Here is a 13,124-nt window from a genome sequence, read left to right on the forward strand (position 1 = left end):
ACACACGGCTGTGAGCGCCTCACACACACACACACGGCTCTGAGCGCCTCACACACACACACACACACGGCTCTGAGCGCCTCACACACACACACACACACGGCTCTGAGCGCCTCACACACACACACACACACGGCTCTGAGCGCCTCACACACACACACACACACGGCTCTGAGCGCCTCACACACACACACACGGCTCTGAGCGCCTCACACACACACACACGGCTCTGAGCGCCTCACACACACACACACACACACACACACACACACACACACACACACACACACACACACACACACACACACACACACACACACACACACACACACACACACACACTTGCATCAAGGTGCAAAGCAAGGTTTTCATTCCAGGGGGTTTCCAGGATCGACCCCGAGTGAACCCGCTGAGGATGCGGTGCCCCCACCTGAACCCCCCCCCCCCAGGGTTCACTTCCAGTCGTGTCTACAAAACTCAAACACATCTTCTGTTTCAAAGCGTTTCATGCTTGAGCAAACAGAACCACAGAGAGACACCCCCCCAGACCCGGTCTGGACCAGGACCAGGACCAGGACCAGGACAGAGCTCCACTGCTGTTTAAAGAGAGACACCCCCCCAGACCCGGTCTGGACCAGGACCAGGACCAGGACCAGACCAGCACACCTCCTGAGTGTTTCCATCTATTATAGACGATTCCCTCAGCGCTGAACAAAGCCTGGACTGAAATAGAGCAGGAGGTCTAGAACACGCCCCACAATCCCTCTGGGCCCTCAGGGCCTCCTGAGGTGAACCCGGCGCGCTGCACGAGAGCGTTCCCCTCCTTCCTACGACACAGACATCCCATAATGGCTTCATTCTGCAGGTGAAGACTTGACGAACGTGAACACATTAAAGCCCCGCCCCTTACCTGGCTATCGGGGCGGGTCAGGTCAGCTGTCTTGTCGGTGGCGTCCAGGTCGGTCACGCCTCTGTGGGGGCGGGACTCCTCCGCCGCCGTCACGTGACTCGCCTCCTCGGCGTCGATGTCGGTTTCCTCGGTGACGGACGCCGTCTTGTCGGCGCCGGAGAGCTCCCGAGCTGAGCCGAAGAGAGCACACACACACACAGGATGAGCACGCACGCCTGCACACACACATGTGGGCATGAGCATGTACACACACACGCATGGGCGGACACACACACACACACACACACACCGATTAAGACAGGAAGTGAGGAGCTGTGAATTTGTGGGGGGGGTCTTCGTGGCGCTGGTCCAGAGCATGACGAGGAGACGAACACGCGTGTGTGTGTGTGTGTGTGTGTGTGTGTGTGTGTGTGTGTGTCCCTGACTCTGGCGACTTTAAACTGGTTTGAGTAAAAACACACAACTGTTGAGACACACACACACACACACAGACACACACACACACACACACAGACACACACACACACACAGACACAGACACACACACACACACACACAGACACACACACACACACACACACACACACACACACACACACACACACACACACACACACACACACACACACACCTCTGAATGGGTTAGCGCCACGTCTCCACCTGTTTTCTGGTGGGTGAACAGGAGACACACTGACTGACCAATCAGCATTCAGGACACCAGGGTTGGTTTTCAGTCCTTCCATTACCCAGAATCCTTTGAGGACATTCTACAAGGTTGATGTATTTTCCCTTTCAGAGAAGCTGAATTTAAAGCGGCTCCAGCCTGACCCCGCCCCCACGCCACACACCCCGCCCCCATGCCAGAGGAGCCTTTACAGGGGGCAGTTTTTAGTATTTTCCCAGAATGCATTCAGACAGACAGATGGCCGTCTGCCCGGCGGGTGTGGGCGGGTCTTACCTGCGATGGAGGAGTTGCTGCCGTTCTTCTGGGCGTGGTCGTCCTCCTGGCCGTCGGCGCTCTGCTGGGTGTGTTGCAAGCTCAGCTTGTGACACACCTCAAAGGCCTGGCCCACGGTCCGCACGATCCGCATGGCCTGGCTCTGGAAGCACACGGGACACGCCTGAGGACACGCCTGAGGACACGCCTGAGGACACATCTGAGAACATGTCTGAGGACACGCCTGAGGACACGTTTGAGGACACTTGAGGACGCCTGAGGACACGTCTGAGGACACGTCTGAGGACACGTCTGAGGACACGCCTGAGGACACGTCTGAGAACATGTCTGAGGACACGCCTGAGGACACGTTTGAGGACACTTGAGGACACTTGAGGACACGCCTGAGGACACGTCTGAGGACACGTCTGAGGACACGCCTGAGGACACGTCTGAGAACATGTCTGAGGACACGCCTGAGGACACGTCTGAAGACACGTCTGAGGACACGCCTGAGGACACGTCTGAGGACACGTTTGAGGACACGTCTGAGGACACGTTTGAGGACACCTGAGGACACGTCTGAGAACACGTCTGAGGACACATCTGAGGACACGTCTGAGGGCACGCCTGAGGACACGTTTGAGGACGTCTGAGAACACGTCTGAGGACACGTCTGAGAACATGTCTGAGGACACGTCTGAAGACACGTCTGAGGACACGTCTGAGGACACGCCTGAGGACACGTCTGAGGACACGTCTGAGGACACGTCTGAGAACACGTCTGAAGACACGTCTGAGGACATGTCTGAGGACACGCCTGAGGACACGTCTGAGGACACGTCTGAGGACACGTCTGAGGACACGTCTGAGAACACGTCTGAGGACACGTCTGAGAACATGTCTGAGGACACGTCTGAAGACACGTCTGAGGACACGTCTGAGGACACGCCTGAGGACACGTCTGAGGACACGTCTGAGGACACGTCTGAGAACACGTCTGAAGACACGTCTGAGGACATGTCTGAGGACACGCCTGAGGACACGTCTGAGGACACGTCTGAGGACACGTCTGAGGACACGTCTGAGAACACGTCTGAAGACACGCCTGAGGACACGTCTGAGGACACGCCTGAGGACACGTCTGAGGACACGTCTGAGGACACGTCTGAGGACACGCCTGAGGACACGCCTGAGCCCGAACATGGACCTACTACACATCATAACATGAGAATAAGACGGAACACAAATCACAAGCGATTCGCTGATGTTGGGTGATTGAGCCCATAACAGATTATAATCTAATAATCTAATCTAATACTCATCAACTGTGGCGTGTTTTCAGCGACCCAACGACCCGCGACACGTGTTCAGCAGAGACGACAGCGTGTTCATGAAACGAGTCGTTTTGGGTTCCTGGAACTGTTTTATCGCCGGAACGAAATGAAAACGTTCAAACGCCGTCGACACAGATTGACGACAGGAAGTGATGTCAAATGAGGACAACTGATCGGTCAGATGTCTCACTGGAGGCGTGTAACGTGCGAGGTCATATAATTGCGAGGACGGCAACAAGAACGACGCATGTGAAGTTTTGTTACCATGGCGATATCATTTACCACTTGAGCTCAGAGCTTCCCAGAAGCCCCAGAGGGAACTAACAGCCAATGACATTTGTTCTTTTTACCAATTATTGAACATCTGAAAAGTTTTCCAGGCAGTTATTATAGAATATGTGAGAGCATAAAAGTGTCTCCATGGGGACGTGAAGCTAAGCTAAGTGTGCTGGCTAGCATGGAGACTTAATGCCCCGTCTAAAAATAGCCCCGTGCTCAGAGCACCAGGTGGTTTTATGGGGCTGTGCCCCCGTCACCATGAGGAGGTTCAAAGGTCCAGAGTGGGTGTGTCTTATCTGGACTCATTTTACAGACTTCCTGTACAGCTGGAGGTTCGTCTTTGGACCGAAAGGAACAGACGCCTGATGTGGAACCAGGAGTCCAGAAGTCTCCATATATATATATATATATATATATATATATATATATATATATATATATACACACTAGCGGGAATCCGTGAAAATTCCACGATAAATCAATACTATCACACAAATGCCACACACATGAAAACAAATGTGTTGGTCTTATAAACCAAGCACACCCATCACAGAGTTTTCCACCAGGGGGCAGCACATCCCGGTCTGACCCAGAACTGCGCGTCTTGGGTGAGGAAGGTGAATGAATGAATAAATGAATATATAAACTTTATGACTCATAAAGAACAAAACAGACGAACAAACATCCAGCTGTCAGCGTGTTCATCAAGGCGTCACAAAATAGCTGGTTTTAACTCCGTCCATCCTGTGTGTGCATGTAGACACGGGTCACACACTGACGTCACAGCGGTTTTCGTCTCAGGGAGACGCCCCCCCGGATAGAAAAAGCTTTGGTTACAGCGTCCACACGACAACGCAGACCCGGAGTTTACAAAAAAATTCACTTGGTCAGCGTTTTGGTCCCAGAAATCTGTGTTGTCGTGGTGACGGGAGGAGGAACCGCGACAAAAAGCATTACGCCATATTGATCACGTGATTCCTGCAGGCAGATGCGCCGTGATTGACAGGTAGTGGGTGGAGTTAAAACGTGACACTGAGGTTTTCAATTGAGCTCATTTAAATATATAGGTGGGGAAATATGTATATTGTATAGTCATATATACATACATATACATATATATGTATATATATACAGTATATATATAAACATACTGTACATATATGTATACAATGTGTCCTCGAGCATTCTGTCATAATCAGAGCTGATGATGCCTTCAGGAACAGCTTCGTCTTTTGGAACGCTCTCTCTAGGATTGAGTCATTTTTGCTCAAAAGGTTTTTAAAATCTCAACCTTGTGCTGAAGCGGTTTTGTCTTCTATCAATGATGATATTGTTGGACTCTGATGCATTTATTAATATTCATCTGGGGGATCGACACCCTGAGTAATGATCTGACTTATTTTGCTCAGAAATGCCAAAGGAGCTTTTGAGTTAAACAATTTGTAGCCGTCCTCTGACACCCCTGCATTGTGGGGGATCTGTGGTGTCGCTCAGCGCCGATCGATGGAGCTTGTTGAACCATCGGTGAAGGAGATCAATACGACTGTTTGCTCAGCTGAAAGCCATCGAGAATTAAAAGACAGGAAGGCAAGAAATAAAGTAAAGGGAGGCCTGAAAAGAGCCATTGTAGTCCTTCATCAATCACTCTGCAGGCAAGAAAACAGTAGAAAAAAAGAAGTGTTTGCAGGGCAGAAGCAGACTATTGCCCCCTGCTGGTGGGGTTATTAAACCTGCTGAAGCCTCATTACAACGGCACGATTTAAAGCCCAGCCGTCTGTTTACGAGGGGAATAAAATCAGCTTCGTTGTGAACGCGCAGCGGATCACAGCATTACTCCGCCTGACATCTTTATGACGTTTGTGACACGCACACGCCCGGTCACCACGCCAGGGCCGTTTTCAGAAATGAGGTTAATGTGTGGTGAACAAAGCGTTGAGTGTTTATGTCAGACCGAAAACGTTTGGGACGCTTCCTGGAACAATTGGTTCATTAGTTCAAGATCAGCTGACAGGTGTTTGTCAGGGGCGACGCCCCCAGAATGATTATGAACCAATGAGACCGTTAGCTGCTTGATGCAGCTGAAACATCATAATTACACATTAAAAATTTAAAATCCACATTTTGAATCGAAGGAAAAATTACTGTTCAAAAACAATCAAGATGAACGTGAACTTTATTCTGCTTGATTAACTTCCATCAGCTCTTGAGCACATTCACAGTTGATAGGCTGTTCATCATGTGTAACCAATCAGATTGCGTTGGGGGCGGGACATCCATTTGCTAACAGAAGTGTATTAATGAAGAAATGTGAATTAAAGATAAAAGTTTTATTTTGATAGTTTATTTTGAACCTTTTGCCTGCTTTTAATGCAGAGGGTTTCCGTTGGTTGTGCTTGTGGTCAAATATAACCAACTGCATGCTGGGAAACACGTAGGTGGTAGAGATGGGACGTAGCTGTAAACGCCATTCCTCGTGCAGACATGACGGCGTCAGGGTCACGGCCGCCCCAGAGGATTCTGGTCCACCTCACAGCTTGTGCTGACGCGTTGATGCGTCTGCTGGAGCTAACGACGCCGCGACGCGTCCCGTTTCTCCTGGAGGTTGTGACGGCGAGCTGATGGAGGCGGGGGAACGGGCGCCGGCTGACGGCTGAGAGGCTCTTCATCGCAGGTTGTCAGGAGACGCAGACGAACGGCTTTCAGACCAACAGACGAGGAAACACTGAAAACTACACGTTTAGAGGTCGTCCGAGGTCACCGAGTCGTAACTCTGGTAAAACTAAAGACCTTTGACCTTTGGAAGTTCTCTTGTTCTCGTGTCGGAATACTTTCTGTATTTTTGAGCTCATTATTATTATTATTATTATTATAGTAAAACTATTTGTGCGGGTCGAGTATCTCAATGCCTGGGAATAGAATCAGACAAACACCAAGACCTAAAGAAATCTGGAGCGGAATCAGTTTCCTCTAAAAACACTTCTTACAGCTGATGCTTAAATCTTGTCTTTATTTCACTGCTTTTATCTGAATTCTTTTATTTAATCTTTCCATTCTTTAACTTATCGGTAACGGTGTTTGGAGTTTTGCACTAACTTTATCTAATCTAATCTAATCTGAAGTCACTTCATCTTCTTTCCAAACTGCTGTGTTTGATGGACTCATTACTCTCACACACTTTCACTGAGACGAGGTGCAGAAGACGTTCACAGCCATGAAACTGTTGCCCACAGGCCAAACCCAGACGGGGGGGTTTGAATCCCAGCCAGAGGGGACCAGCTGCTGGTTTGGTATTAAAACACGATCACATCATCCTTCATACCTTCTTCTTGGATTTGAAGACGTTGCAGCGGAACACGTTGCTCTGCCCGTCTCTGGCGATGTAGCTGAAAATCTTCAGATCCTGGGAGTCGTGAGAGACGTAGAATATCCTGAAAGATGGAATAAAATAGGTCAGAAATTAAAAAAACCAAAACAAAACAGAATCAAAGCCTGGCAGCATCTCTTAACGCGTCTTAAGACGCAGAACAGGCACTCGGCCCGTTTCTCTGGGGTTGGAAGCGACAGAAATAAACACAATTTTACAGCTTGTTTGAATCCAGACGAGTTAAAGTGGGGTAAAGAAACTTGTGATTGGATTCTGCAGCGACAGGGGGAAGTAAAGCGACACAAAGTGGATGCTGGGTAAACAGTAATTCCAGCCTATAGGGGAGGTAATTCCACTGCCACTAGAAATATCATGACAGGTATAATAGAATCCCCCTGTGGAGGAGATGGAGAGCATCCGGCTGAGAGCAGATAAACAACGTCCTGCAGAGCGATTGAAGGAGAGGAATAAAAGAAATGCACTTAAAACCCTACGGGGGGGCTGAAGAACAGAACTGAACAGAACCCGCCACGTCAGCACGTTCACATCAGACCTGAATATCTTCTATCATCTAGACGTGACAGGAGACCAACCAAACACCGTTAGGATCCGTTAATCCCACTCCAAACACTGGATTAAATATTACAGGAACTCTTTAAACATTATGGACTGAGAGCCGTGAATGTTTTACAGAGAATATAAAAGTTTAATCAAGCAGATTAAAAATTACTGTCGTTGGAGGCGGAGAGAAGTCTGTAAATCATCCACTTCGACTTTTAGAATCACTTCCTGTCCCACAAAAGTGCTGAATCCAGGATTTTCCTGCTTGTTTTCCTTCCTGCCGTTACTTCCTGGAAGTGGTCCAAACGTCCGACTCCTCCAGAGAACAGCGACGACGGCCCGTCCATTAGGGGGCGCTCTAACAGGATGACTCTAGCTAAACGGTGATTGGTCGGTTCCTGCATCCCTACCACTACTGGAACACGGTTCTGATCCGGATTGAAATCTGGATTGGTTTCACTGTTTGATCCAGTTCAAAAAGTCCAGACAAGATTAAAGATTGCTCAGAATAAACTAAAACTTTACTGTAGTGACCTTAAGTTAACAATCAGGTGATTGGGGGCGGGGCCAGAACCCTCAGGTGGAACAGCTCCCAAACCGGCCAATCAGAGCTGTGATGAAACGACCCGGCGAAATATCAGGAGTCACTCATCACAGACGAGCAGGAAGGGAAGGAAATGACTGCACTACCTCTGCTCAGGTGTGTGTGTGTGTGTGTGTGTGTGTGTGTGTGTGTGCGTCTGTGTGTGTGTGTGTGCGTCTGTGTGTGTGTGTGTGTGTGTGTGTGGATGTGTTCATATTCATCGATGAGATCTTCATCCGCCCTGACATTTATCTGGTATTTGTTCTGGACCTGTTCCATAAAGACTGGTGGCAGATTGCATCTCTGTCAATTTACTTCACACACACACACACACACACACACACACACACACACACACACACACACACACACACACACACACACACACACACACACACACACACACACACACACACACACACACACACACACACACATCTTAAATATCTAATAGTAAACTATCAATTAAAATATCAATTACTAATCAAACTGAACTGATCGGAGCTGAACTTGAAAACAGGAAACAGTTTTCTTCTATTTGGGAGCAGCTGGGGACGGCTACTAGCGTTAGCATATGCATTTCTAAACTTCCATAATGAGAAGATAATCAGGCTGGGGGGGGGCAGGGGGGTGTCAAGATTTATAATTAAAGTGAAACTGATACTCAGATCATTCAAATAGAAATTAGCATCATGAATGATTCAAATTGTACAAATGTGTTATTAATTAGATTCTCCTCAGGTCAGAGGGCGTGAACTCATGACCGTCTCTGCCGGCGGCGGCGAAGGGTTTCATTAAAGCGCCGCCAGACGAAGCGTTCTGATTGCACCAGGTAACGATTACAGAACAATGGACCCATCGGCGGGTCCCTATTGGTGGGATGGCGTCCCTGTTGGTGGGATGGCGTCCCTGTTGGTGGGATGGCGTCCCTGTTGGTGGGATGGCGTCCCTGTTGGTGGGATGGCGTCCCTGTTGGTGGGATGGCGTCCCTGTTGGTGGGATGGCGTCCCTGTTGGTGGGATGGCGTCCCTGTTGGTGGGATGGCGTAGAATCTTTGCCAAAGTTTCTGAAAATAATGTATTTTATGTCTGATTATGACCTTTAACCTCAGAGGGTTTCATCTGTTTTAGTTGTCACTGAGTTCTTTAAGATATTTGGTTTGTGTTTTCAGTCCTTATGAAGGAGCCAGACCAGAGTCTAGATATGTGATGCCCACAGTGGATGTTCCATTAGCTGCTAACCCCCCACACCCCCCCACTCAGACAGTAATGAGTCTCTCATTAACGGCTTCAGCAGGACGCTTCTGGTGTTTCAGGACAACAAGCCGACGCGTTTCTGAAGCACAGACATTTTTCTGTGACAAATTTCCCTCAGAAACACCCAGCAGATATACATCAAAGGCTAAATGTGTGTGTGTGTGTGTGTGTGTGTGTGTGTGTGTGTGTGTGTGTGTGTGTGTGTGTGTGTGTGTGTGTGACGAACCGTTGATGAACTGAATCTGGATGTTTGGTTGTGGGGAGATGCCAAAGACGGCATCAGCTTGGAGGGCTTGATGATGATGATGATGATGATGATGGTCTGGAGACCCCCGCTGTCTCTTACCTTCCTTCTTTTATCTGTGTGCTCTTAGAGCAGCTCTGCGCCTGTGTCTGAAGGCTTTAATGTTCCATATTCTTCTCTCAGCGTCTTGGCGGCCCATAAACCATCTGAACAGATCCTCTCCTCGCCTCAACGCCGTGTTTTAAGCCGATGGAAGCAGTTTGGGTCCAGATGATCTGCTCTATTTATCAACTGATAGCACGAAATATAAATTTACCATCATAGGAACAATAATTTAATGGTCCATTAATGGGGAGGAGAGATAAATGTTCTCCTTGAGCGTTCAGGGGGTTGGCTCCACGCCTGGTGGCCCCCCCTTCATTGTTGTTGTCTCCATCACGCAGGAAAATTGTCTTCTGAAGTCGATCGTTTCCACGATTTAAGATCCTTTCCGCATTGAGACAGCGGCGCTGTCTCAACCCCTCTAGAAGAACCGTCCAGCACCTCTGTCTCAACCCCTCTAGAAGAACCGTCCAGCACCTTTGTCTCAACCCCTCTAGAAGAACCGTCCAGCACCTCTGTCTCAACCCCTCTAGAAGAACCGTCCAGCACCTTTGTCTCAACCCCTCTAGAAGAACCGTCCAGCGCCTCTGTCTCAACCCCTCTAGAAGAACCGTCCAGCGCCTCTGTCTCAACCCCTCTAGAAGAACCGTCCAGCACCTCTGTCTCAACCCCTCTAGAAGAACCGTCCAGCACCTCTGTCTCAACCCCTCTAGAAGAACCGTCCAGCGCCTCTGTCTCAACCCCTCTAGAAGAACCGTCCAGCACCTCTGTCTCAACCCCTCTAGAAGAACCGTCCAGCGCCGCTACCTCAACGCTTGTAGCAGGGCTGTGATGCCGTGGGGTTTACCGGACACGTCTGGGGGGGGACGCTGTCCACTGGGCTGATGGGTATCGTTACACATCTCTAAACCGTCACACACAACTGTTTGCTGCATGTTGCCCCGTGCAGATACCCCCCACCCCCCCACAACAACATCACACCTCCCAATGATGGTGGCAGAGAGTGACGGAGAATCCGATCTCTGATGCACTTCATCAGGTTTTACCCCCCCCCCCCCACTTTACTTTCATCTGCAGAGGTAACGGCGCGTATTGCTCTCTGGTCGCTCTGGGCTCTTCCAAGCCCCGCCCACCCCCCAAAAGAACAAACCAGCCTTCTTTTTCATTTTCTGCATGAGTGGCTGCAGAGATTGTCGCGTAAACACTGATGATGGAGTCTCTGTTTACAGACAGGAACACATCATTAGAGTCACTTCTGGGGGGGGGGGTCGCCTCCTGATGGTGACGTCTGTGTTGTTACCTCCGCTCTGTCTGTCTGTCTGTCTGTCTGTCTGTCTGTCTGTCTGTCTGTCTGTCTGTCTGTCTGTCTGTCTGTCTGTCTGTCTGTCTGTCTGTCTGTCTGTCTGTCTGTCTGTCTGTCTGTCTGTCTGTCTGTCTGTCTGTCTGTCTGTCTGTCTGTCTGTCTGTCAGTCAGCAGGACAGACGTCTCTGAGGACAGTCACGACGGTCTGACAGCTTATGAAACAAAACTCTGGTATTTCTGCCGGCGCTCCGGTCGGGGTGTCCCAGTGTAGAACCCGTGACGTCTAATAAAAGCCTTCAGGAGCCGCTGCAGACGATAATCCAGAGTTAACCACACGCAGCAGGTGGGGGTCAGCACTGCGCTCTGATTGGCCGTCCTGAGTGTGTCATAACAAAACCCCTCCATCACCTCAGACAGGCAATTTCCTGCTGCACCTGTTAGCGTGAGTGTCAGCAGCGCCGTCTGCTTCCTGCTCCGTGATGCGTTATTTACCAGAACAGAAGACGAGCGGTCGGTGCGTGAATCCGACCAATGACAGACGAGAATAAATCAACGTCTCACTGCAGGACGAACCAGAAGAGATTTCTGTCACGTCGACACCGACGGTAAACGCTTCACTACAGGTGACATGTAGTAAATATAATGTGTGTGTGTGTGTGTGTGTGTGTGTGTGTGTGTGTGAATACACTGGGGATGGAGTCTGAGGGTGAGTTCACACCTGAGAGTCCGGTCAAAGCGGTGTGTTGTTGTGTACTTCTGTTGCATCGGTCCTTATTGGACGGTTGTTGAACACCTGGTTCCTTCCTCTCCTCGTCCGTAACGCGGCTCCTTCGTAACAAATCTTTTTTCTAGTGACGCGTGATGTGATGTTGTGATGTGACGTCAGCGTTGGTGTGTTCGTTCCTCCGTCCACCAAACGTCTCCACAACCGTTCAGACAGACAGATGAAACCAAAAGCACGTGACTCAGGCAGCAGAGGGGATGAAGATGAGATGATGACCTTGACCTTGAGAAAACAAGGTCAAACTGGAGCCTCCGGCGCTCTGGTAGGGTCTCTATCGGTACCTGTGGGGGTAATGTGGGGGGTATCGGGGGCAAACCGTGGGCCTTTCTGCCCTTTTAGATTGTCATAACCCGTGTTGCTCAAAGTCCCTCTGTCAAATTAAAACCTTTTTCTCTAGATAAACATCACGTGTTCCTTTCTCGTGCATCTGAACATCCAGACAAAGTAACCTGTGTGGGCCAAAGTTCATACAACCCATAAAAACAGACGACACGCTTCACTGGAGACTCACAGGGACGTGACAGGGTGACGCGTTTGAGTCCGGAGAACGAGAACCAACTGAAGGATGACAGAAAGAAAGAGAAAGAAACCATTCATTCATTCATTCATTCTTTTTCTAACCGCTTCATCCAGTTCTGTTGTAAAAGAACAGAACTGTGACAAAGAGACAAACCCGGTAACAAACACGGCATCGCAGACCGGGAGGCGTCGGTTCTACTGGATCTCCTGCAGGATTCGTTCCAATTATGATTTCTTACACAAACAACAGAACAGGTGAGACATCCTGCGTCCTCAAAACAAAACCCTCGGTGCTCAACGCGTTCAATCTGCCGTCCTCCTGAAGCGACGACAGCCAGGACGAGTCAAGGATAAGAGCTGGTGAAAGGCTTGATGGGACATTTAAATGGATAATAAAGCTGAACCTCAGACAGGTGGAGGTGAGACAGACTCTTGATGGAGCCGCCTGAAGCTCCTCTAGTGTTCTCTAGTGCCCTCTTGTCCTCCACCTCAAAGCCAGCTTTCATTTTTAAATCAGCGCTAACAACGAGCTGGGACGCTAACGCTCAGCGAAGCACGGCTAACGAACAAATGAGGCAGCAGCCTGTGGTGTTTTCATCTGAAATGACAGGAAATGACATCAGAACATGATGATCTATTGATCCCCAGGTCTAAGCCGACGCCCCTATGCCGACGCCCCTAAGCCGACGCCCTGTCACCACTAGCATCGGGAAGCAGAGAGACCGCAGAGAGCTCCGCCTCCTTTATCACGCTCAGACGAGGACGGTTTGATTTAAAAACGCCACCAGCTGTTTGTCTCCGTTACGCTTCAGCGTGTGTTTTAGTGCCGTACCGACGCCAGGCGACACCCCCATCTCAGGATCCAATCACACGCGGCTCAGCTAACGCTCCATCATCACCTGGATCACACAAACATCTCCTCTGATCCAACATGAATGAACTTCA

At 49.6% G+C, this 13,124-nt stretch overlaps 1 protein-coding gene across 3 annotated transcripts in view; it reads right to left on the reverse strand.

The window, feature by feature from the left end:
* nos1apa (nitric oxide synthase 1 (neuronal) adaptor protein a) overlaps positions 1-13,124 on the reverse strand; it is a 74,297-nt gene that overhangs the window by 21,023 nt on the left and 40,150 nt on the right. For all 3 annotated transcript variants that reach the window (XM_068319799.1, XM_068319797.1, XM_068319800.1), the window contains 3 exons: positions 6,783-6,891; positions 1,869-2,010; positions 911-1,080 (listed from right to left, as the gene is read on the reverse strand). In XM_068319799.1, coding sequence (XP_068175900.1) covers positions 911-1,080; positions 1,869-2,010; positions 6,783-6,891 — 421 coding nt within the window. The remainder of the gene's footprint in view (positions 1-910; positions 1,081-1,868; positions 2,011-6,782; positions 6,892-13,124) is intronic.

This window comes from Antennarius striatus, chromosome 7, assembly GCF_040054535.1.
Source record: "Antennarius striatus isolate MH-2024 chromosome 7, ASM4005453v1, whole genome shotgun sequence".
Lineage (NCBI taxonomy): Eukaryota > Metazoa > Chordata > Actinopteri > Lophiiformes > Antennariidae > Antennarius > Antennarius striatus.